At 36.4% G+C, this 27,179-nt stretch overlaps 2 protein-coding genes and 1 pseudogene across 2 annotated transcripts in view; 2 read left to right on the top strand and 1 right to left on the bottom strand.

The window, feature by feature from the left end:
• Window positions 1-242: 242 nt before the first annotated feature.
• LOC132160217 (persephin-like) lies at window positions 243-1,381 on the bottom strand. Its single transcript, XM_059569956.1, has 2 exons — window positions 1,210-1,381; window positions 243-643 (listed from the first exon to the last, which is right to left on the bottom strand). The coding sequence occupies exons 1-2, from the start codon at window positions 1,379-1,381 to the stop codon at window positions 243-245; spliced, it is 573 nt and encodes a 190-aa protein (XP_059425939.1).
• A 9,359-nt stretch (window positions 1,382-10,740) lies between these two features.
• Window positions 10,741-12,667, top strand: LOC132159162 (probable splicing factor YJU2B; annotated as a pseudogene).
• Window positions 12,668-14,316: 1,649 nt separating this feature from the next.
• LOC132159991 (complement C3-like) overlaps window positions 14,317-27,179 on the top strand; it is a 32,755-nt gene continuing 19,892 nt past the window's right edge. The window contains 21 exon segments of the mRNA XM_059569686.1: window positions 14,317-14,466; window positions 14,569-14,604; window positions 14,768-14,794; window positions 15,623-15,815; window positions 15,927-16,089; window positions 16,170-16,240; window positions 16,592-16,683; window positions 16,800-16,882; window positions 16,963-17,050; window positions 17,325-17,427; window positions 17,501-17,615; window positions 17,749-17,864; window positions 21,800-21,947; window positions 22,013-22,242; window positions 22,328-22,528; window positions 22,905-23,063; window positions 23,136-23,265; window positions 24,486-24,548; window positions 24,700-25,204; window positions 25,291-25,376; window positions 26,805-26,944. Coding sequence (XP_059425669.1) covers window positions 14,393-14,466; window positions 14,569-14,604; window positions 14,768-14,794; window positions 15,623-15,815; window positions 15,927-16,089; window positions 16,170-16,240; window positions 16,592-16,683; window positions 16,800-16,882; window positions 16,963-17,050; window positions 17,325-17,427; window positions 17,501-17,615; window positions 17,749-17,864; window positions 21,800-21,947; window positions 22,013-22,242; window positions 22,328-22,528; window positions 22,905-23,063; window positions 23,136-23,265; window positions 24,486-24,548; window positions 24,700-25,204; window positions 25,291-25,376; window positions 26,805-26,944 — 2,823 coding nt within the window. The 5' untranslated portion in view covers window positions 14,317-14,392.

The following is a 27,179-nucleotide window of genomic DNA, read 5'->3' as shown; positions in this document are numbered from 1 at the left end:
ACCCAAACACGTCATTGTGTTGTCATTCACCAAAACTTAACATTTTGACATTCTCAAACACAATATTAGCCAATGTCAGCAAAGAAAGCAACATATACATCTTGATACATTTCAGTTCATACATATCCTGAATTAACGTACTTTAAACAGCCCTTATTCTACTTCAAGGCACTTTATACAGTCTCAAAACCATCAGACAGTCTTTATGTAGCCAGATTTCATCTCAAATGCCACCCTCATTTCTAGCCCATACAGACACATGCAGCAGCAGAGAGCTTCTCCACTTTGTGCCAGCGATGGAGGTTGTCGAGAAAGGCTATGTCTTCGTGGTGTGTGGGGCGACAGCAGGGCTGATGGTGCCAATGGCCGGCGTATTGAAGGACACCGCTTTGCAGGAGGTTGGTGAGCGTGAGGTCGTGGTTGGAGGCGAGGCGAGGACAGGTCCCGCTGCAGTACTTAAACAGCACTGTCTCATCTGAGTCGTAGCCAAGACCGAGGTCTCGCACCTGCAGGAGGATGGAGTGCAAGGCGCAAGGGGACTCAACGCTGCGGGGCAAACGAATCACCCTTTCCAACTGCCTCCCCGAACCCTCCTTTTCTTCACCATCACCTCCTCTTCGTTCTTCACCGCGGAGGTCTTTGTCTGACAAAAAATAAGCAAAAAATAAATACAATTTTGCATTCTCTGCTTGTGCCAAATAATGTTATGAAAGGTTGCTAGAACATTGATACGTAGTTGCTAATAGGTTTCTTTTACCACATCGGTATGTGATTGCTTAATGGCTCAAATCATGAGTCCTCATGTAAATGTTTTTATGTAATTTTTTTTGTAGAAATTGCTTGCCAGTTTTATCGTCTGCCAGATGGAAATCATCTGATAACTTAGAAAAGTAGAAGCACAACTTTTTCCAGCAAGGTCACAGGATTTCAGGAATGAATTTATATTAGTAGCACTCAAGAAGATATTCTGAAGAATATTTAACTGCTTTTGCCCACACAATGGAAGACCGTTGAGTCCAATATTGTTTGGACCCCAGTGACTTCCACTGTATGGGCAAAAAACCCACCAAAACATTTTTAAAAAAATCTTGAGTTCTACACAAGAAAAAATAAATAAATACAGATTTGAAATGTCAATAGTGACCCTGTAAAACAAATCTACAGAGACTTAGTTGCCCTCTCCTTAAAGGTCATGACCCCCAGTCTTACCCAGTAGCGTTCTAAGCCAGTGTCCTTCTCCGGCTTGAACGCAAAAGAGCAGAACGATGATCTTCAGTAGTGAACGCATTGTTCTTCTTTTCTTTGCCTGGTTTTTCTTCTTCAGGATGGGAGCGCAGGTGATGCTGAGATGCGCCAGAGTCCCCGTCTCTTTTATAGCCATCTAAGCAGGTCAGAGCTGTTGGGGCGGAGGGGATGATGGGGTGCGGCCAGGACGGGAGGGAGGCGGAATAACCCTTCCGCTCCCAGTCTCTCACCTGGTCTCATGGCTATGATTGGAGGCAACTTTATATAATTTTTGGGAAGTCCACTGGTATTTCTCCAAGTCTTGAGGGGCTGAGAGTATGGAAAACGGGCAAATTGCTTAAAGGTGTGGTACGTCTGACAAGGTTAGTCATCTTGGAGGTTATTATATGGAATTGGCATTTTTACACATATTTTATACAGCATGATGAACACCGAAAAGCAAGGGTTAACTGCATGAAGGATGGAAGGAAGGCCCATAATTAAAAAGAACTAAATAGATGACAGAAGTTATTTGAATGGAAATTCCAAGAATAATGGCTGTCTTCAGATACATAAATTTAGGGATTTTATTAAAATGTGATTTAAAAAAAAAAAATTTGCTATCTACATTCCTTATTTAACTGTGAAGACATGAATCCTGCAGCGCTGGAGGAATAAGTGAATGTGTATGGCTAGGGAGTATGATGCGCATGGCTTGCATTGATATCTCATCTTAGCCGTCTTGTGCTCTTTGAGTGAAAGGTTTTGTACAGCAGACCCCAAATGTATTTTAACACTTACACATTCCTTCCATTAGGTAGCAAATATTAAACCAATCTGTGTTTGCAAGCAACAGTTACTTACAGTTACAAAATTAACTTAGTTACTTTCAAACAATTGACTTTTTGTGAAATATTTCACTTTAAAAGTCAGTCTGTATTCTTCTTCTTTTTTTTTAAAGTGGGTTTGGGTTGGATATTATATTTCTGACACAATAGCATTCATACATTTTGTGTGTCTCTCAAGTGTCCAAGTATTTTTCGGGGCCACTGTAAGAGAATCTTACAATTTTAAAGTATAAAGGGTGCATTTATTTAAAATTTATTTAAAACAAAGAATGTCTTTTGGGTGTTGATAAAATGCATTATAGAATCTGAAGCTAAATTAATATAGAGCCTCAAAAAGAAACAGGATTTACTTTTTACAGTTTTCGGTTAGATATTACCTGATTTGTTCCAACCATGATGCTACTCCCAAGTTTATTGTATAAAAAATTATTTAATATTGACATAAATAGAAATGTCTTAATTTAAAAATCATGGTAACAGGGTTGACATTGTAAGCCATTGGTGCCATTTACTTGCCTTTACAGTGTTCACTTCCTAAAAGGATGTTGTAGGTTCGACAGTATTATTGTAATAAAAAAGTTATGATGCTAACAGGGTTGACAGTTTTACAGTTCAGTTAGACAATATACTTCAGGGTTCTTAATAGGATAATTCAATACTGACAAAATACATTTTTCATTTTTAGTAATCATTTACTATTTCAAATCATTGTAACAGGGTAGATATTCTACGTTTGTCTTCTAATGGTACAACGGGAAGCATTTACTTGACTTTGCAGTGTTTACTTCATGAAAGTATGGCAATGTCATTTTGAAAGAATTATTGAAATAAAAGTTTATGATGGTAACAGGGTTGATAGTTTTATATTTAAATTATAGTCATTACCTGCTTCTTACTAACCACGATGACATTCTGGGTCCTGGCAAAACTGAAATCTCTTATTTTTCATAATCATTTGCTAAATATATGATAACAGGGTTGACATTCTAAGCTTACCCCCTATTAAAAACAGGAGAAATTTACGTGACATTAATTTGAGTTTACTTTCTGAAAACGTTGTAATTTTTACAGAATTATTGTAATAAAATGGAGCTAGAATGGTAAAAGGGTCAACAAATTTGACGTTTTCTAACTGAATTCCACAATTTGTATGTTTTCTTTCTTTACTGTAATTATTTCACTGTTCTACGCACTTTTGTCTGTCCAATGCTCAAAACACTAATGGAACTTTATCTACCCAGTGGATATATGTTATAGACAGTGTTGGGAAGGTTACTTTGGAAATGTAATAGGTTACATATTACAAGTTACCCTGTTTAAAATGTAATAGTAGTGTAACTTTTTCAATTACTTTATTAAAGTAATGTAACTAATTACTTTTGAGTACTTTTTGATTACTTTTTAAATTTGTGAAAATTAAATAATAATAAATAAAAGCATATACATCAACTTAAATACAGTTATCTAATAAGCATGTGTCATATTCTGTATAATAGACTCCTGAAACATTGGTGTTTTTTTAAACTGCTGTCTCTGTATATGATGATAGTTTTCTCAAAATAAGTAAAATGCATGAAGTGACACAGAGCAGTTCTAGAAATTATGTTTATGTGCTCATGTACTCCTATATTGAGATGGCAGAGGTTGAAACACTGTGAGCTTCAGTAGGCCTATCTGTAGTAAATGAAACCATGTCTTTGCCATTAATTTACAGGAGGGGCGGACTGGGAAAAAAATTCAGACTGGAAAATTCAAACTCATACAAACAAATTCACGGACAAAACTATTTTTTGTATGGACCTGACATAAAAAAGGTTTAAATCTTTAATTTGGGGACATGCAAAATAATTAAAAGTTATCTCCTGAACTGCACCTTCACTTCCATTTTTCTCTTCAGTCTCTTTATTTTGCCCTGTTATCCATCTCTCTCATGATTGAACAAAACTATACTTTACAATACAATACTCTACAATACTACAATATCTTTATAGAAAAATCCTAATACTGTACACGAGTCATGTTTTTCCCTTACAAAAATTGACCATGCTTTTATTAGCCTATATAAAAGTAAAATAACCTTGTTTTGTTTTTTGTTTTGCAAATGGATTTGTATTTATTTTTAAATAAATACATTTGTAAAATAATTTTACATTTTTGGTTACCACAGTTAAACAATAGTAACCATTTTCTCTGGATTTACAGTAAAATAATAAAACGTTAATAATAACGTTTATAATAATGTATAATGTATGTATAATTATAATAATAATAACATGTCCTTTATATAGTATTTTGAGTGATGACTGGTGAGCAACGTGCTGCTGCTTGATTAAATAAATAAAAAAACAAAGACAAAAAGGCATCTTTACAGATGAAACTGACCTGAAACCCTGAACAGGAGTTCTGCTTCTCTGCTCCTGCTGTGTGCTTCCACAGTCCACTCTATTCTCTCTCTCTCTCTCTCTCTCTCTCTCTCTCTCTCTCTCTCTCTCTAGCATTGATTACTCTGAGTCTGATCCAAACCGTTTGGCGGAGGCGCGGAGAGCGCGCGAGTCATAACTAACACCTCATGACTTATTAGAGATTTAATTATCAAATGGCGGATTCGCAAATGATCGCTTTAGTACATTCGGCAGGCAACTATACAATAATGATATTAAAATAGAGGGCCAAATCGGCTGCCAGGCCACCGGGAATTGTCCCGGTTCTCCCGGTGTCCAGTCCGCGCCTGATTTCCACAGACACGCGGAACGTGCAGGAGTCATACTGTATATTGCATTTTTGGCGCTTGATATTCACAGACACTAGTGTCATGTTTTGATTCAAGTGTACTGACCTAGTTTTGATTTAGTCATCCAAAATGTGGCATATTCCGTCCGCGTTAGGCATTTCGTTTTTATGATTGGATTCTACGAACCAGACTATATTTCCGCATCCCGGAAATTATTAGGGCGGTATGTCTCAGAATAGTCAGTGCAATTTGGGAAAGAAATCAGTTAAATCTGTATGTGGATGTGTGTAAATATTCAAATGTAATTCCCTTTGTAATCGTTAAAAATTTCATAAGTAACTGTAATTTAATTACTCATTTTTTCTTAGTAACTGTAACTAATTACAGTTACAATAATTTTGTAATTAAATTACGTAACGCCATTACATGTAACTAGTTACTCCCCAACACTCGTTATAGAGTTTATAAGTATAAAAAGATACATTAACAAGGCTTTACTTGAAATCCAGACCTTTTCTTTCCTTCAGGTATAATGTAATTCAAAATATAGTTTGGTTTTATAAAATATTCCCAAATCTTTTAGGAAAATGCCCATTCTTATTCATTGCAATTATTTTCAAGTAGAATACCTAAGAGCTGAGCTTGTGTGCAGTTGAAATGTTTTCCAGTCAGACACCCATCAATATTTAAATATGATCAATGGAAAAGGATTTCAGCCAATCGTCAGGTAGTTAAAACCTGACACAGCACCATAAAACAGTCTACTTTAAGGGAAACTAACATAGCAATCTCTTCTCAGCTAGAGTCTGTCTTTATTTATAACTCTTTTTAACTCCTCCATCATGACAAAGATTACAGTTAGATCAGTTTCCACTGGTGCTGCTGCCATGCTGTTTGCTCAAAGCTCCTATGAAGCTTGTTAAAACTAGATGTCTTCATCCAGACCAGAGTAAAGTTAGGGTGTCTGTCCCCAGATAAGAGTGAATTAAATCCTTAAGAGGGAATGGATTTGGAATAGAATAGCTATTTGTCTCGCCAGTAAAATACAAGTATGATTAATTTATTTTTGATACCGTTTATTATTCATTCCATACTCCTGTTTGTCCTCCCATAGATATGTATGATTCAGTCCTTGCATGCAGCTGGAAAAGATGAAGAAGAAGTGAAAGTTAAGTACAAAATTGGGGGTACAAAATTGAGGCAGAAAAAAAAATTCATTTTAATTTGAGTCCAAATTATTATTATTATTTCTTTTAATAACAGGGTCAAATTTTACAAATTCAGTCAACACTACATTTTGCAAAAAATTGGATTGATTTTTACTTCTTTTCCTGCTTGTCTTGTCTAAATTATGCCACTGCTGGGATGTCAGTTTTAAAGATGATTTTTGTAATGAGAGAAAAAAAATGCAGCAACAGATTGGAATGAAAGATGAAATGTTACGTTTTTTGATAATTAAAATGATATATTTTATTTAATGTAATTTAGCATTACATCAAAATAATAACATTTTAATAACAATTTTAGTTTCCTAACAATTCCATGGCAATTTGTAACTTTTACATTTAGGTGAATTAGTGGTAAAGTTGTTTGAATTAATTTCATCTCATTCATATGGTTTTGTACAATCTTGTTTACACCCCACTGACTTATGTTTATAGGGTGGACCTTCATGCTTACACTTTTACTAAATTTGTATATATCAGCACCTCATAGAAAGGTTATGTTTTCTAGATTTGATGGGCCTAACCAATTTTGGAAAGGGGTGTGGTGGTGGCAGGGAATACAGACATTTGATTTAAAAGTAACTACTTTTTTGTTAGGCTAATTTTCCAAACCATATCTAATAGGTTTCACGAAAAACATGGTGTTTGGGCACCAAAATGTAGCATATTTGTGGAAGTACAGTGGGGATACGGTAACCGTTCTGGCATATCCTGACAGAGCCTCTCAGGAATCCGAGCACGTCTGAGACAGGCAGGAATCTCATATCAAAGTCACAGAGTGGAAAAACAGTCTTATTCACAGACTGTAAAACACACGGTGACATGTAAGGGAGGTGTGGACTCACGGCCCATCAGACAGAAAGAGGGGAAAAGAGCTTTGTCTGTCTGGTACAAATCACAAGAGCTCACCTATGCATGCACTCATGGATTTAGTCTTAAAAAAAAGTTCATAGTCTCGCCATTCCTCATACTTTGTCTTCTGATAAGAAAATTCTTAGGGCAGAACAAAACATATTAATGAACAGGGTTATATCGATAACTACAAGCATTAACAAATACAAGAAATCAAATTGATACAATAAAAACACATTTTCATTAGGCTACTTGAAATTAAATAAATGTTAAATTAAATAGTATTTTTTCCAGCTAGTTGTCAAGGCAATATATATTTCCCATTTTAAATAAATAATAAATAACTAAAATAGTTAGTTAAAATAACTAAAACTGAAAGAAAAAAGAAATCATAAAAACCATATAGAAAATATATATAGAAAAACAAAAACTACTAAAAATGACAAAAACGGAAAGAAAAACACTAAAACTTTTAACCAAAAATAAAATAAACATAAACACTGATTCTAATTATTAATAAGTGATATAAAATTATCTTAATGATACTAAAACAAACCAATGTGTGTTTTTTAATTAGTCTAAGTATAAATGATTACAGTAAAACTGTAATTTGCAACATTCATTTTAGAAGCGTACTGTAAATATGTGAGGAACAAATCTTCATGACATAATATCGAAATTGTTTATGATTGTGTGACACTTTTTTGTGGCATTTTCATATTGTAAGATTGAAAGTTCACAAAAAAAAAAAACCTGGCAAAAGTAATGTTACATTTAGTCTTTTATTTATTTATTTTACTTTTTTTGTATATATATATAAAAAAAATCAATGAATTAAAGCTCAATTAATACCAAATCAAATATATTTGATTTGCCATTTACCAAACTGATGTTTTGAATGTTCATAGATCTAAATAATACTGAAATATCTCACTTTTATTCTGAATTCATAAAATATACTAATTTAAACATTACTCAAGTCATTTTGATGGAAATGTGTAATACCGCTGAAAAGTGTAAATCGTTAAAACAAATTGAAATATTTGTTTGAATGAAAGGTATATGTAAAAAAGAAAAAAAAGAAAAAATTATTTAATTTAATTCAGAATGGGACATAAATGTAAATTCAGAATAAAAGTTTATTATTTTATCATTAAAAAAAACAATAATTTTAAATTAATTTTATAGATCACATTAGCAAAATCTGCACTTAAAACCACACATTTTCTCATAAGCACCTGGTGGTTTACAGACAAACACCTGGTTCCTCTGCTAAATCCTCACATACAGAATAGAATGTGTATCTGCTCAGGACAGGTGAGAAGAGTGTTTGTTTGGGGTCATTCCTCAGGGGGGGTTTAAGGTATGGATGACCTTACCGGAGCTGTGTTACATTCCGTCTCCAGCGGGTCTCCCGTCCGGCCCATATAGGGCTCGTCTGCTCCGGGCAGGAATGCAGGAGCAGCGTTCCAGTGTTAGGAAGCATTCTGTGGGAATTAGTGCGGAATCTCAAACTCGCCAGGCGAGGGCTGTTCATGCTGTAAATCTGACCAGCACACTAGAAGCTCCTGCCTCTTCCATCACTCCTCATCCACTCGCACCTTTCTCAACATCCCTCCATCACACTGGACAAGCACTTACCTTTGTGTGTTTAAAATGCATATGGACCCTTTTCATAAGACTGTGCTGATGCATTTAACGGCTATCAGCATCGTAAATCCTCGAAGGTTTTTTAGAATGTGATTTTTATTAAACATATGCACATTTATAACACTATACTTTGTATTACCTATATCAGATTTCCATCAGACTACAATTAAACTAGTTAAAGCTAATGTTTCTAATGCAGCGTCTATGAGAGGGACGGTAAATTAGACGTTATTCTCTCTTTCTGACTGCCGTTATCGTTCTCTATCAGTGGGTTGCTTCTTTTGAAAGTCACGAAAATACTATTGTGGGGTTTTCTTTTGCTTTTTGAGCAAACGGGTGTGCAAAACATGTATTTGTGGTAGCGTAACTTGCTCTCCCATTCACTGCTCTTGAAGTTATCCCAACTATGACGACTTCTGCTGCTGAGGAACCTGGAAATTGTGAAAAAGGTCCATTGCACCATTACAAATTAGTTCAACACAAACTCCAAATTGTTTCTTGTTTGTGTAAATGGTATTAACTAAGCTGTTTGTCTCGTGTCATGTGTGTTTTCCATGCCTGGATTGGAAAAATCCTCACATGTCCAAGTTTTTTTTCTATCCACCTGGCTACACCTTCACAGAAGACGAACTCCAGAGATGTTCCGCTATCCCTCACTCACGGGAAAATGCCCACTGCAAGTGAAAGCCCAACTGGCAAACACAGCATGGTTATTCCGTGTGAATGTGAGCCAACAGACGACAGCATGTTATTTACAGCTCACGACTGACTCACGCTGGAGTTTTCCATCCTAGAGGGTTTCCCCGTTGTTCAAAACATCTTATCCGCGCAATAATATTTAATTTTATAAGTTGTCATAAACAGAATTAAAGTTACCTGTCAGATGTATTTCTGAAAGGTCGCCGTGTGTCCTCCGCTCAACAGATGGCGCAGTTGACGCACGCGAACGTCTTTTTAACGTGACGTGAGGTGAAACGACGCTGACGCTGTTTACGCAGATGGTTGTTTGGTCAGTCTATTAACGCATAGAATTACTTTCGTTTACGTTATTTATTTTATTTTAGGTAAATGTCACAAATTATGTGCATTGGTTGTTGTTTTTGTCCTATTCGACAGGTTTAGGACATTTTTATATAGATATCGTATATCAGCTGATCACGTTTGGCTCTGGTGACCGCTAACATTAATTTGCCTAAATTTAACGCGTTTTATATCATCATTACACCGTTTGACAAGCTGTTAATCTTCTGTGGTGTTATTATCGTGGTATTTTGAAATTTATTACACTGTGGTGGTCATAGCACCATAAATACCATAAGAAGTAAATAAATAAGTAAATAAATACCATAAATTGTCCGCAGAAAAATGTATTAAAATTGTATTTTTTGTTAGATTTAAGGCGATTTATGTCATTTATAAGAATCTGAGATAGATCATACATTTTTCGTGCAGTTGAAACTGATATTGACATACTTATTGATATTAAAATCATCTGTAGCTGATCTTAAACCAGCAAGATGGTATGGATGTGTTATTTATACTTGTAGTATTTACTAACCCTTTTAATTAGCTTTTGTTTGTGTGTTTTTATTTTATTTTAAGATTTAATAATTTTGTAATGTGCTCTTTTTAATTAGTTTTAGTGTTTTTTTTTTGTAAAAAACTAAAACTAATTAAAAAGAGCACATTACAAAAGTATTAAAGCTTTATAGCTTTAATTTTAATTTGTACTTTATTTGAAGTTTTTATATTTTTTTGAAACTTATTTATTTTAGTTTATTTATAGTTTATTTTAGTTTCAATTATTGATAAAAAAATTAGTTAACAGTTTTAGTTAGCAATAAGACTGATCCTTTTATTAAAAACTGATCATGTTAATGTTTGTTCTCTGTTTTAGGGTGAACGTAAAGGAGTAAACAAGTACTACCCTCCAGATTTTGATCCAGCCAAGGTGAGAACGACAAATACAATTTACTCGACCATGTTACAGCGTGTATATGAAAAGATTGTTCCTGAAATCTTATGAAATCTCATGCTCTCGTAACAGCATGGCTCTTTCAACGGCTACTGGAAAACACTGCGGGAGCGGGCCAGGAAACTGTCTCAGGGCATCCTCATCATCCGGTGATCCACAAACCTTTACAATATTGTGAATTCTGTCACAGTTTATGATTCACATGTGCTGAAGGTCTCTGTTTTGTGTTTTCAGATTTGAGATGCCATATAATATTTGGTGTGATGGATGCAAGAATCATATCGGCATGGGTATGACTTTTGATGTTAGGCATAATATTGTACTATTACTATTTCTGCAGTATATAGCATGTAAAATTTACATGGTTTGTCAGTTGAATTCCTGTGTATTTATTTAATTATTCTGTCTTTAAAGGGGTTCGATACAATCCGGAGAAGAAGAAAGTGGGCAATTACTACACAACTCCAATATACAGGTGATGAAGCATCCCTATCTCTTACATTTCAGTGTCAAGATCAGTTCATTCATCACATGGCAGCGTATTTTAACCTGTAGGCTGGTGTTCCTCGGGTTCAGGATGAAGTGCCATCTGTGTGTGAACTACATCGAGATGCAGACAGACCTGTGATTATGTCATCGTGAGTGGAGTGCAGCGGGTGGAGGAGAGATGGGACATGGCTGAGAACGAGCAGATACTCACAACTGGTGTGAAACTCAAATTTACAATATTGTAGAATAATAATTGGCTTTTTCACCAACTGTCAAAAAATATCTATCTATCTATCTATCTATCTATCTATCTATCTATCTATCTATCTATCTATCTATCTATCTATCTATCTATCTGTCCGTCCGTCCGTCCGTCCGTCCGTCCGTCCGTCCGTCCATCCATCCATCCATCCATCCATCCATCCATTCATCCATCCATCCATCTACCCGTCTACCCGTCTGTCTATCTATCTATCCGTCTATCTATCTGTCTCTCTATCCATCTATCCATCCGTCCGTCTGTCTGTCTGTCTCTCTATTTTTCCGTCTGCCCCTGTCAATATTAATATTGGTATTTTCAATAATCTTAATTTTTTTTTTTTTTTTTTTAGAATCTGAAAAAAAGCAATGATAACATTAATTCATTAGGCATTAATTGTTGTTAATGTATGTTGTTAATGAGTATGTGTTTTTCTTCCACAGAGCACAGTGAGAAAGAGAAGCTGGAGACAGATGCCATGTTTAAATGAGATCACGGAGGAAAGGATAAAGAAAAGCTAAGCGCCACCATCAAATCTCTCAATGAGCTTCAAGAGCACCAGTCCTGGTGGAAGGATGACTTTCAGCTTAACAGCGCCCTCCACAGGAAGTTCAGGGTTAGTTATATGTTGCCCAATGCAGCGGATTTGCATCCATAAGGAAAGATTTAAGTTTGAATCAATTTTTGGTTTGCAAATACAGACTGAGAAGAAAGTGATTGCTGAGGAGGAGGAGAAAGACAATGCAGTGCGATTGAGGACTGGTCTGTCGATCCCTTTGTTACCAGTAAGAGAAGAAGATAAGAAACTAGCTTCACTGCTCACCTTCCAGAGTCCAGACTGTGAGTTTGACCCATCGGTTTACTCTTTCATTTATTGATGAATTAATCCGTACTCATTTCAAGTGAAAATCAATGTGTCTATTTTTTTTTCATCTCTTATTGATTGTATTTGACAAGCCTGATAAATCTTTCTGCAGCTGACAGCAGACGAAAAGACAACAGATATGGTCTCGTTCCTGGTTCAGTAGCCCGTCTTCAGCAGCAGGGAGAGCCTCTGGGAGCCTCCTGCAGAAGTTAGGCCAGCAGGGTCGAGGAGCAGCTGTGGCTAAAGCACTCCGCTCTACCACACCCAGCTCACACATCCTGGTGCGCAGGAAGTCAGAAAGAAGCAAGGCTGAAGGTGCCGGCTTTATGACCTCTGGCACGTCCTCCGACAATAACCCAGCAGCTGTGGACACAAACCCTATGGACTCACAATCTTCTCTCACAAATAATGTGAATTCAAGCACAGACATAAATACTACAGAAACGTATAAAGGAAGTTCATCAGAGGGGGACAAAGACTTTGACTTGTGTGCTGGGAAGCCTCTGGTTGTAGATTACAGTGACTCAGACTCAAGCAGCGAGGTCTAATTTATACCGCAAGTTGAAGTTATAACATCGCTGTGATTCCTTCACATATCATCTTTTGGTAAACAATAGGTTATCATTTACCCAAAAAATACATTATTTCATATTGAGAAGTGTGTCAGTATTTTCTTTTTCAACTTTAAAGTGCTGAGCATTGCACTTGTTGATTTACTCCCTGCAAACACATCTGTAATGCGAAATGACATTCATGCTAATATCTGCAATAGACCTCAATCAGGATAGTGCCATATTTAAATTTATGACAAATAAAAATGAGGAGAAAAAAGGGATTGTCTTCCACCCTCAGTAGACTGTTTTAATAAACCCTGCTGGGACAAAAGGCAGCGATAAAGTTGAACGTGTAATGTATTGTCACGTGACTTTTGCTGTCAGTTGTGTCACTTTACCGCTGTTCACATTTCCTCTCGAATGGCCTCATGGGATACTAAAGTGTTCATCAGATGCACAGCCGGAAAAAACGATTCACTGTGATAATGTACTAAAACCAAAAAGGTTTTTAGCATTTTGTGTATAATTTCACATATAGTCGAAAACAATGTCAAAACAATCCCGGTTCACACAGATCTGAAATACTGACTGAAAACGCTGTATTATTCACGCCAGGCCAGTAGTTGGTCATGTCACTTTGTAAAGAAACCGCACACATGACGTCATCTATTTCTCAAATGTCTGTTTTTGTAGTTCACACAGAGATGATAACGCTATCGTATCCAAGACCCTAAAGTTTCAAAAAGTTTGAGTTGTGAAAATTAACGGCCAAAATGCATAAAAAAGTGTTTAATTGAAAACCATGTCATCAACGCCCTTTTTGACTCGAAATAACACTCTTCAAAGTGACAGTAGTTGACCTACAAAAGAAAACTGACTGTAAAAAAAGACATTTATGCTAATATCCGTGATAGGCCTTAGTCAGGGTAGTGCTATATTTACATTTTTGACGGAAATGAAAAGGAGGAGAGATTTTAGGTAGGGAGAGTGAATATTCAGTGCTCTCTTTCACCCTCGATAGACCTTTTACACATTTCCAGGTTTCTCAGCTGCGGAACTCGTCATCACAGTCTTGTGAAAAGGGTCCATAACTGCTTTTGAGACCCAAAACTGATCCCTGGGCTCTACAGCAAAATGACTGCCCACCCTGCTGAAAAAAAAACAACAACAGTAGAAACCATCAAATAAATTCTAATGGTTTCCACAACAAATACCATTACAAATCATCAACTTTTAACCATTAAAAAAACATAGTGTGTTTTTGGAATTTTGGATTAAGTGGTTTTTAAAAGCCACTAACAGAAGGTGACCACTTACCAGTAGAGACCCACAGGGACCATTACAGTTTCCATTAAAACCAATACAAGTCCCATTATAACAAGTAAAACAAGTTTTGTGAGGGCATCTATTGTTTTTTTTTTTATGTTTCAGCAGTGTGTGCACTTGGATGGGAGCACAAATTTCAAGAATGGGACACGATGATATATATATAAATCTACGTTGTTAACAACAATAATTAAAGTAGGCCTGAGTGGTGTTTCTAAGCCTTGTGTTGCTTGAGCTGTCAGATATCAGTTGTGCTCAGAAAACAAACATTACACAAGAGTTTCTCAAAGTTTGGAGATGACGGTGTTGTGGATAGTAGGAGGGATATTTGGGGTATTTCAGTTCTCCTGTTGTTGTCTCTGACATACTGTGAGGGTTCAGTCCAGCAGGACGATGCTCCTTCCACTGATGTTATGGACAGCATTGCTCTCTCACATCTCAGATGGCCGGACTTCCTCTCAAAGACAGTGCGTCGGTATTTTATCAGGCTTATAATGTTCAATAATGCATACGATTTGTATTTTTGTTCTCAACATTTATTTATATGTTGATCTTGTTTAAATGAACAGCAAGAGGACAGTTTGGGGACCCAATATGCGAATAGTGTAAGGAGACTATATATATCTTTTTTTTGTCGTGTATTTTGTGCTTTTGAGAGAATTTTGTGAATTTTATTTTATGAAAATGGTCGGATATAAAAATTGTTAATAATAAAAATAGTGGTTGATATTGGATTTATCTCTAACTGAGTGTGTCATCTGTTTACAGTGAGCCGGTCATTGACCAATCTCCGACGTAAGTACACAACTCCTCTGTTCTATGCCCTTAAAGTTACTTAACACACCCCTAATCGATGGACTGAGAGCAGGAATTTCCCCAGCAGTCCATGCTCATTCATTAAATGACTCAGAAAAAAATGGTATAACAGTCAGATATGAGACTGTAAAGCTACATCTTAATCATTTCATATAATGTTTTCAAACATTCAATGTAGGCTTTAAAAGAAATACACATAATATGATTTTATAAAAATATGGAGTATTGCTATTTATTTATTTAGATCATATATACAGTTTAACAACTTGAAGTAATATTGCAATAAAAAGGTTATTTGTTATTTGATAAATGTTAGTAAAAAACTTAGTAGTAATCTTGACACACAGTCAGGGTCAGGTAATATGTTTTCTTGTCACATGACTGCAAAATGGCCCGTTTTGGTTGCACAGATTTAAACTAACAAACTTATTGATTGATTTTGGACTGCCAATGGCTTTTTTTCCTTATATATATATATATATATATATATATATATATATATATATATATATATATATATATATATATATATAATTATTATATTAAAATATCATATATACTGTATAATACACACACACACATAAATAAATGTTCTAAAAGAAAAAACAGAGAATAAGATTATTATTATTGTAATTATTATTATTGAATTTCAGACTATGCATAATTTCTTATAATTTTCTTTCTATGTTAGACCACCTTAACATTTTTGCCTTCTTGCACCAGAAAAACATTCATTTAAAATTGATTTTTTTAATATGCAAAGTGAAAACATGTTATGTGTTATTGGATCTGTGTGTTCTGGTTCAGGTTTTATGTTTTAGCTCCAGCAAAGATACGACCTGGGACAAAACAGAACATCCTGCTGGAGGGTCACAAACTCTCCCGACAATTAACAGTCAACATTGCAGTCTATGATTTCCCAGTCTCCCAAACTGCCTTAATGACAGGTTCTGTTATCCTCAATTCAAAAAACAACTACAGCGCCCTCAAATCCATCAAGGTGAATATAACTATGAATGTATCTGTTAAAGTTGAGAGTTACAGAGAGTTACATTTGTTTAAATGTTGCATGCTGAACATAAACAAAATTAAATGTTGTCTTTTCATTTAGATTGATCCAAATGTGCTGCAACCAGATGGAAAGAAGAAATATGTGAAGCTGGTTGCTCAGTTTAGATCATTTCATCGTGCAGAAAGAGTCTTACCGGTGTCGTTCCGCTCTGGATACATCTTCATTCAGACTGATAAACCAGTTTACAACCCTGGAGACACAGGTCAGCTCTCACAGGTTTGTCATACTGCTAATTTATAATGAACGTTGTTCTGTTTTTGCCTGATCATGGTCATTTTTCAGTACATTACAGGGCTTTTGTTTCTGACACTGAATTCCATACTGCTGAGAGGACCATTTCTCTGGAGATTCAGGTGACTGTCACTAGCACTGACATGAACGCCATTACAGTATTTGTAAGGAAATATTGGGAACACTTTAATATTTGGACAAATTCTCACTATTAAATTGTTGCTTATTAGCATTCATATTGGCTGTTTGTTAGTACCTATAAAGCATATTGTGCATGACCATATTCTACATCTTTAATCCCCAATATCTAACCTTAACTACCTTACTTACTATTATTAAGCAGCAAATTTTATTGAGGCAAAAGACATAGTTAATAGTTTGTTAATAGCGAGAATTGGACCTTAAAATAAAGTATGACCGAAATATTTTATTTTTCTGGAACAATGCTTTACGTTACAATTGGCATGTTACAGAATCCAGATGGTATTGCAGTACATGGTATTTCCAGAGCTAAAGCAATCGATGGGATACTCTCTAACGTCTACCCCCTCTCATTTGTGGTCAAGTATGCACACAGAACAGATATATTATAAAATAATAATGAATTAACAAAAAAATGTATTTATTTACCTGATATTTTAAATATATTGCTACTGAGCAAATCTCTTTTTGATTTTCTAGAGAGGGCAAGTGGAAAGTTGTTGCAAAGTTTGATCAGGGAAAAGAGAACATTTTCAGCCGAGAGTTTGAAGTCAAGAAATATGGTAAGTCCTTCATGTTGCCTCCAGATTTTGCTAGATGTTTCTCTGTTGGTCAGTTAACAGCATTTCTCCTTTCTCCCAAGTCCTCCCAGCGTTCAATGTCACTTTGACTCCAAAGACATCCCACCTCAGACTAGACGCAGAAAAGTTGGAGGTAGAAATAACAGCCAGGTGTGTGATCGATTTGTACTGTATCAAACTGTTTTGAACGACCTAAGTGTATTTGGACATTTAAGTAACACTTGAATGGATGTTTATTTATTATTATAACCCCCCCCCCCCCCCACACACACACACATTTTTCTCATTTATTATTATTATTTTACATTTCCTTCTTTCTTTTTAAAGAAATTAATATTTTTATTCAGGAAGGATTGATTCAATTAATCCAAAGTGACAGTAAAGAAATCAAATATTTTGAGGTCACCGTATGCATTTTTTCCAGATATCTTTATGGTGAACCAGTGAAAGGTGTTGCATATGTGCTTTTTGGTATTGAAATTGATGGTGAAAAGAAGAGACTCACATCTATGAAGCAACTAAATGATGTAAGTGGTTAAACAAGAAAATAATTTTAGTTTATAGTACAAAACTCTTGTTACTCCAAGTTTTATTTTGCAGCTGAATGGAGGACATGTTAGTTTGACTGTGGAAGAGATAAAGAAGGCCTGTCCAAATTCAAACAGCCTACTGGGGTCTTCTGTGTATGTCAAAGCATCAGTAATGACCAGCTCAGGTGGGAAAATCATTGAAAAACAACTTAAAACCACTCACAGTACAATAGCAACTGCACAGCAAGCCCTTTTCAACCAATACAAAATAATTAGCATCATTATTGTGATTTTTTTTTTGATCTCCTTTCTTCTCAGGTAGTGACCTTGTTGAAGTGGAGAAATCTGGCATTAAAATAGTAATGTCACCCTACATGCTCTCTATCAGAGACACACCAAAGTATTTCAAACCTGGCCTGCCATTATCAATGATGGTAATCTTCCTTTCAGTTGTGATAGTTTCTGCTTGAAGAGATGAAGTTCACCCTTCATGTCATTTTAAAACTTTTTGACTTAAAATGCAGCAAAATGTCCTAGCTGCTCTTTTCCATTAAATGAAAGTGAATGGTGACCAGGGGCTGTCAGACTTTAAATAGGACAGTGTTCAAAGAGAAATAAACAGCGGTGCAGTGGGTTCAAGTAGTGTCACGTCTGCTTAGTGCTCATGTTCCCTGGTCTCCCCACGTCCTCTCGTCTCAGCGGTGTGTTTCAACCAAGAAGACCAGCGCCCCTATTTGGCTGAGAGCAGCTTGGTCTCTTTCGCCGCATCTGAAGAGGAAGTCATCATCGTGTCTGATGCAAAAGAGTGGAGAGGTTGCGGCGCAGAGCCCAAAGTCCTTCCCCCTTTACATACTCTGAGGCCGAAACCAGACACCAAACTCATCCGCATCATGTCGAAGGTGGTAGAGGATCTGGGCCTCAAGTGGTCAACTCTGGAAGAGTCTGCCCACAGCCTGTTAGCTGAGTTCTACCTGCCAGGAAGTCGTCCACAGTCCTCTCGCCAACGCCCCGCCACATTCTTGCCTGCAGTTCATGGCAAGCTCAACAAGACATGATGCACCCCCTACTTAGCCTGAATAAATCCCTCCACGAAAGCAATGTATGGTAGGACAGCATGACTGTAATAGCTTACATCAGTCACTAAGGGGGTCTCAGGTCACACACTCTTTACAGGATGGCTCGTTGCCTCCTTTTTTTCGGCATAGAAAGAACTCCTCTAGTTAAGGATGGTTCATTTGCTGGGCAGATTGAACCTTGCCGCAGACATGCTGTCCAGAGGCAAGGTAGCCCCGGCGAATGGGCGCTACACACTCAAATGGTTCTAGAGATCTGGTCAGTCTTGGGTAGGGAAGAGGTCGACCTCTTTGTCTCAGAAGACAGCTCCCACTGCCCAACATACTTCTCGATATAGCGAGATGCTCTGGCCCATGACTGGCCCAGTGCTCGCCTATACATGTTTCCCCTGATCGCCCTGAGTCCTCAGGTCGTCAGGTGGGTCGGGGAGACCAAGTGCTCTCTTCTTCTAGCGGCCCTGCTCTAAAGGTACCAGGCCTAGTTCCCAGAGCTAGTGCAGCTCTCAGCAGCAGCCCCGTGGCCCATTATGCTTAGGAAGAACCTTCTCTCGGAGGTGAAATACATTATTTGGCATCCCTAGCCAGGAGCTGTGGAGCCTTTAAGTATGGTGCCATGACAGGAGCTTAATCAGTTCCCAGTGAGAGTAAGTAATTCTATTTTGGAGGCAAGGGCACGGTATACAAGATGACTTTACAGCCAAAGATGGTCAGTCTTCCTTAACTGGTGTTCTGCATGAAGTTTGGCCCCAAATCATGTGACGTGTCCCATGTGCTAACCTTTTTGCAAGTACTGCTGGATTTTCTCGAAGCTGGCCAATCGATCGACAGAAATGACCTGATTGTTAAGTTCTTGAAGGGTGAACGGAGGCTGAATCGGAATTGGAGGCTGAACAGAGCCCTCAGACTGTTCCATCTTGGGACTTGTCTATAATCCTGCAGGCCCTAAGAGGGCCCACCTTCCAGCCTCTCAGTTTGGCTAATTAGTGGCCCTTTTTGCTTAAAATGACCCTCATTCTTGCTTCATTCCTTGCTTTACAGGTGCAAGTTCTTTCAGTTTAATGTACCACTCTCCCCCCTATGTAATCTAATATAATTTATGACTGTCACTTCAGTAGAGCCGACTCATATAAGGGTCAGTTCCGTCCTTTCCGGCGGGCTAAAACATTATTGGTGCAGCTACACAAACATGAACAAATCAGGCTTCAGTACAGAGTAAAACAGGAGTTTTCCCTAAGAGTCTCATGCAATGCTTGTTTCCTTATCTCAGGGAACCAAGGTTACATCAGTAACCGGAGCATTTCATTTAACAGAAATGTCGAAAAGTGATCCAAATGTCTTTTGCTCTATATTTCATGTCTTCTGATGCCACACAATGGTTTTAATTAATTAATTAATTAGGGGAGAGCAGGGCACAACGTAACACTTTTTGACTTTCTCAGTTTGTGTAAATCAACATAGGGTTCAGAATAAAATTTCATCCACAGTAATTGCACACTTGTCTAATACAAATGTCGCTTTGTTTCATAGTTACAGCGTATACTTCTTTCTTTCTTTAATCTCAAAAATTGGAAGTGAAATGTAACAGGTGGGGTACATTGTAACATCTGAGGGGTACGTTGTAACATGACCATATGGCAGCTTAAAATGTTATCTGATCTCATAAACAATATACAAGACGAACTAAATAATTTTGTCAATAAAATAAAAATATTATTTTTTTCAAATAAAATAATTTGACAATGGAGTTTGATAATGAACGCATTTCAACTATGCTTGGGATGGCCCACATAAACTAAAATACTTTACATCTTGAAATAATAATGTCTAAACATTAAACTTTGATTGTCAGTCTTTATTTACTCGTTTCTCATAGCTTCTCATTCAAACGAATGAAAGTAAATAGTGTAAATTACATCTCTAATGTCAAAGAATAGCATAGTTTAATAATAGCGGGGCACATTGTAATGCAGTGTTACAATGTTTCCCATCTGCACAACTGGTATTTAAAAATTATTTGTCTTCTGCTACTTATCAAAGCATTAAAAACTAATCTAAAATGAAACATAACAGATTGGAGATTAAAATAATAGCAGATTCGTCTAATTTTAAATGAATAATAAAAAAATACTTAAGCCAGAAATGCAATTTTAATATGATTAAATAAACGTTAAGCAATATCTTCAAAAGATTTTTTAATTTTGACACACTTTTTTCCCTATGTTATGTTGATATGGTAACTAGTAAATATGGTACGTTTTGTTATGCTAGCATGTGTGGAAATATTTAAACCATGTGTGTTACAACTAACCCCATGTTAGTTTGTGCCCCGTGCTCCCCTACTCTGCAAAAGTTGTAGGTCTTTTGACTGGTTTCAGTAGAAATCAATGGTAACCAATATTTCATAGAGGGCATGGTTTTAATTTTGCGCTCCTCCTCTCTGTCTCTCACTTATAGCAAACTAACGGTTGCAGGGGCGTGTTTAAGCATATTCTGCCCAAGCCATCAAAGTGACATCATCAGAGAAGGAATGCCATTCCACAAAAAATAAAAACATAAAAATTCATCATACAGATTAACTTGCATGGATTAACTGTTCACATCAAGACTTCCAATGTATGCTAGTAAAGTAAATAAAGACACATTTGATTTCATACATACTTTAAGGCCCTATAACCCAGCAAAACAACCACGGGGAGAACTTGTGGGCCGGATGGGCTGGATTTTTCCAGGGCCAAATTTTAACCCCAGTGTTAGATTTTGCTGTATTTGGCTGAGAAGTGGTGTGGGAGGCTCGCCAATGCATTAGATTTCTCTAATAAATAAAATAAGTAAGCTTGACCGGAGTTCTTGTGGGGAAAATAATTTATTGAAGGCAGCAGTGTAGCAGGGCTTTCTAAGAGTTCTGTCTGTGAGACAGAACTTCATACAAAAAGACAAAAGGGCTACAAAAACAACAGATACTGTAATAGGATCTCCCGCTAAGAAGTTCCTGAGAAGCACTGTTCTCTTGTTTTTCTAAATGTATAAAACATTTGGTTCACACCTATACAGACAGTTCATGTTGATTGCATAGGGCACAGTTGCAATGTAATGTGCCAAATACGCATAATCTTTCACCAGTCCAGACTTGTGTACAGACAGAGAGAGAGAGAGAAAGAGAGAGTACATTAATAGAATATACAGTAAATTGCACAGTGATAATTTTTGGGTAAAGTATACAACCAATAATCTATTTCGATGTCATGATTGCATTGTTGGTATTAGTACCTGATGTAAGCATAATGTTTTTTTTTTAGGTTACTGTGAGTAACCATGATGGATCTCCAGCCCATAACACTCCTGTTAAAATCAGCTTTCTTGAAAACCCAATCACCGTACACAGAGGGACCATCAAAGTCTCCATCAACGTGCCTGCGAAGTACAGCTCAACGATACTGAAAGAAAGTCACTCACAGAAACAGATAAAGAAACAATACAAAACTGAGTTATACCTGTCAGTTGAATATAAGTATCTATTCTTTTATAGGTGGAAACAGCAGATCCTTCACTGAGACCAGAACAGCAGGCCGTTCAAGAGATGCGTGTGGAATCTTATGTCTCTTTTATGGGCTACAGGAACTATCTGCACATCTCAGTGGGCAGCAGTCCAGTGATGGTGGGCAGCACACTCAACATCCAAGCTCACATCAAACCTAACCCATCAGAACGAAGAAAACTTGTGGAGTATCTGACATATGCTGTGAGTTTGTCATTGGGGGAATTTTGTGATATTATGAGAATGACTGGAATCTCTGTATTAACTACACTGGTGATTGTTTGTGTAGGTGTTAAGTAAAGGAAACATAATCCACGCTGCTAGGATAAATGTCAAAGACCTGGTCGTCATAAACATTCCTCTGCTGATAACCTCAGAAATGCTACCTGCATTTCGCTTTGTGGCCTACTACATTTTGCCATGGCAGCATAATCCGGACGTGGTGGCAGACTCTGTGTTTGTGGATGTGGAGGACCGGTGTGTTGGTTCGGTGAGTTCATGTGACGACCTTCACCAATTATTAACAGAAAAGATGCACATTCTAGCACTTTATGGTACATTTGAGAGCCGAAAACTGAATGATTATTTTGAATTCTTCTTCTTCTCCTACCATGAGAGTCTAATCTTGATTTTATTATATGGCAGCCCATTTGAATTTTGTTATAAACACATGTACTTTTGTCTTTTGCCCAATTTATTTACATGTTTTTGATAAGAAAAATTCACAAGGTTTAAAAAAGTAAATTACAAAAATGTAAAAAGAAGAATTCTAAATTTCTAAATGTTACAGTGCAGATTATAAAACATAATATTCTTATTCAGCTAGGATGCATTAAGGTGAAATCTGTATTTATGATTTGTATTAGCTCAGTGTAGGTCCAGTGGAAGGAGAAAAACTCAATTCATACTCACCAGGCAGCAGTATTTCATTTGAAGTGAAAGGAGACGCGGGGGCAAAGGTCAGCCTGGTTGCTGTGGATAATGCCATCTTCCTTTTGAGTAAAAACCGTCTTACGCAGAAGAAGGTGAGTGATGATATAGTCTCCCTCCAGAACTTTCTCCAGAGTCTCGTGGATACACATGTCTCTGTTATTCAGGTGTGGGAGGTGGTGGGTCAGAGTGATATGGGCTGCACCGCAGGAGGAGGCAGGAATAATATGGGTGTCTTCAGTGACGCAGGACTGATGTTTCATTCCAGCACAGGAGGATACACAGACTACAAAAAAGGTCCTTCACATGCATTAACATTTAATATATTTTCTTTCTGTTTTCTCCCCCTTAAAATTCAGACTTCAAAATTACAAGTTTATATTCCACAATTCAGACTTTTCTTCTCATAATTCTGCATTTATATCTCTCAATGCTGTATTTATCACAATTCTTCATGTAAACCATATAATTAATTCATGTGAAAAACAGACAAAACAAAACAAAAATGGCACCTTTTTTATTTATTTATCTTGTGGCAGGAACAAGCTTCCATATGTTACACTACCGCACAAAAGTTTGGGGTCTTTAAAGTTCAGAAAATGTTTTTGATCAAAAAGTTATATTTTCAAATGTAATTTAATCCTTTGATGTAAAGCTGAATTTTCAGCATCATTACTCCAGTTTTCAGTGTCACATGATCCTTCAGAAATCATTCTAATGTATGCTTAATTACTGCTCAAGAATTTTCTTATTATTATCAATCCCAAAAACAGTTGTGCTGCTTAACATTTTTTTTTATTATTTCTGCAGAAATCATCATTTGATTCTTTAAAAAAAAAATTATACTGGACCCAAAATTTGGAACACAGCTTCAAAGCTAATGAGGATTGTAGCAACACAAAATGGCTTGAAATCGAGGTTTTAAATTTGATTGCCAAAATTACAAATGTATCATTAAAAATCCAGAAGTATAATAAAGAAAAATAAAGAAATATATTTCTTTGACAGTACGCTGGCCTAGGTTCCACGTGCAGTCAGTTAATACATAGACTGGTTAAGGTTAACATATAGCTTTAGGCTACAGTTGTTATTAAATTTCCAATATTTAAAAAATATATATTTATAGTCGGTCATTAAGGTTAATGCATTGTTATGGAAGTAATACCAAATATCATTGGGATTACATTGAGATGCTCTTGAGGGTAACCCTGATCTACAACATCCACATTCCAGTCATTGTTCTTGGTTTCCAACCAGTTGATCTGCAAACTTGCAGTCAGTCTTGACGAAATCAAGACTCGCCTTACATTTAAAATGGAAGTCAAATTGTTTACAAATGCAAATGCTGATTTATACACTTTTAAACTGAGAAATTTTAAAAGGGCCTTCACAGTAATGCCATAGAATTAACATTTTTGGCTCCCCAATTAACCCTTCAATTAAAAGATCCAACCGTCAATGCCAGTAGAAAAACCTTTAATTTCAAGATTGCATTTTCTTTGGTTTGTTTGGAATAGATTGCTCCAATAGGTCTAGAAGAAGACGTTCTGCTGCCAAACTTCTGCTTACAGAGCAACTTGGTAAGTCTCGGTCATTATTACATAAGAAATCCTTTAAAAGTTTGGCATGTTACAGTTTGTTAGATAAGCAGTGATAAGAAAGTGTTAGAAAAAGTGTTAAAAAAGTAAAGCTAATGTACTAGGTTATCCTAAACATGTTCTTTTTTCTCAGAGAAGGCATATTCTGACGAGTTCCTGCAAAGATGTTGTGTGGATGGCATGAGGGAGATTCCCATGCCTTATTCCTGCTACCGTCGCTCCCTCTACATTACCGAGGACTGGAGCTGCGTGTTGGCTTTCCTTCACTGTTGTGCAGAGTACAGAGGAGAGGAGCTCGGTGTCGTTACAAGACCTCCAACAACAAGCCCTCCACCAACCACCACCCCTGTACACACCACCAGTAAGCTAATTTCTCACCGGCGTTATGTTAATCACTTTCCTTCAAAAACTTTGCTCACAGTGGAACAACCTATGGCCAATTTTGAGCTCGTCCGCACACCTGAGATTGCAGTACGTGAGAACAGTAATGTTGAAAAGATGAAAGAAGAAGAGGAGGAGGTGGAAGAGTTCGATTCAGATGATTTAGCTGACTTGGAGGACATTTATGTGCGCAGCAAGTTCTTCGAGTCGTGGCTATGGACTGACGTTAGATTACCCAGTGTCACCAAGTCTGATGGGTAGGAGTTTGGCTTTCGATTCAGTATAGACGTCTCACTTTTATCATGTTCAGTGATGCAAGTGTCTCTCCATGCTTTTATTCCAGGTTGGCTGTATTTTCAGTAAACACTGTTCTTCCTGACAGCATCACTCAGTGGGGGTTTCTAGCCATCAGCGCTTCACCTCAGACAGGTAAACAGCTCTTTCCTTTTGACCATCTGACAGAGCTTCTTTATAGCAGAATCCAAACTCTTTTTCTAGTTCTCAGTCAATCAATAAAGCACATTTGCTGCTATACAACAGTTAAGAATAGAATACAGCCAACGTTGTTTTTACAAACGATACAGGGATGAGTTTCCCAGAAGCTTCGTAAGCCTAAGAAGTTCGTAAAAACGATCGTACGACTGATCTTAATATTACGGTCTGTTTCCCAAAAGCATCGTAACTTAAGTAGCACTTAGATCTACGAGTGCTCTGGAGTAATCTTTAAGCCCTAAGTGCATTGTAAGAAGACAGATTTATGCGTTCACCTGCAGGACAGTCGGCAGATAACACCTTTAACTTAATTCAAGTGCAATGTGATTATAATATAACGATTTGATTGTGCTTTATTGTACACTTTATGACTCGTTTTCTTTATTTTTTTATTTTTTTTATTAATTTATAAATTAAATAATTAAAAAGGGCAGAAAAAATAGAAATACACATTTAAATTAAATGACTGAAAAACAAAACGAATAAAAGAAGTAACGGAATGTCAGAAATGCTTCAAAGATGGGGAAAAAAAATATGTCAATGACTTGCTTAAGTGCACGAAAACCAGCTATGTATTGGATCCGGAAATAACGTCAATATTATATGAAGTACAATACAATATTATATTATATTATAGTGTATAATATTATATTATAATTATTAGCCTATATCCAAATTGTCTGTCTAGAATGCAGGATTAGGTTAACATCAATAAACGAATGTACTACAATTAAGAGCCATTCTATAAGGTGACATTTCAGCACTTGACAAATGGATAGCGACTCCTAAGCATTTGAAACAATAACGAACGATCATAAAATTACTCGTAGAAAACGTTCTTAAGCACTAAGATCAATCGTTATCGGAAAACCAGGCCCAGATCATTTTTATGTTTAAGTGTCCAATAACTGCAGAATCAATTTAAATGATTTTATTTCTGTCACAATGATAAATAAATAATTACAGTCATGATCAATGAATTGTGAATATTTTATTATTTATTTAGATTTTACTGCCATATATCAAGCATTTCTGCATATGGATTACAAATTAATGTAATTTTTTTCTTTTTAGCTTTTAATGCTGTGTTTAATGAATTACATATTTTTTATACTATTTATTTAGTTTGTAATGCTACTTGTGAAGTATATCTGCATATGACTTGCATATGCTATGATATTGCATATGATATTTATATTAATAGCTACTAGTGTTTAAAAAGTGCTTAACAAAAATAAATATGTAAATGAATAAAGTATTGCATTTGGCTATATAATTTTAGTAGATTTAATTACCTGTCTAAAAACTGAGAACTAGCAAAAAAATCAGGTATAAAAAAAAGAAACTTTCCTGTTTTCTTTTCAGGTGTCTGTGTAGCTGAACCGTATAATGTCCGGGTGTGGAAGCCGTTCTACATAGACCTGCGGCTGCCTCACTCAGTGTCCAGAAATGAACATGTGGAAATCAAAACTGTTGTGCACAACTACAGGAACTCAAAACTGGAGGTCAGTTTCACACTTTCACAAAACATTCTGGTTACTAACATAACGCTTGTTCCCCTTATCTCAGGGATTCAAGGCTGAGTCACTTTGATGCATATGAGGAAACTACTGTTTACTCAGTTACTGAAGCCTTATTTGTTCACGTTTGTGTAGGTGCACAAACCAATGGTGCACAAAGCCACCAGAAGACAGGGACCTGTTTGCTCTATAAGTTGTCTCAGAGTACCATTTCATCAGA

This window comes from Carassius carassius, chromosome 16 (genome assembly GCF_963082965.1).
Source record: "Carassius carassius chromosome 16, fCarCar2.1, whole genome shotgun sequence".
Lineage (NCBI taxonomy): Eukaryota > Metazoa > Chordata > Actinopteri > Cypriniformes > Cyprinidae > Carassius > Carassius carassius.
The sequence above is the reverse complement of the archived record's forward strand: the minus strand, read 5'-3'. Positions and strand labels throughout refer to the sequence as shown.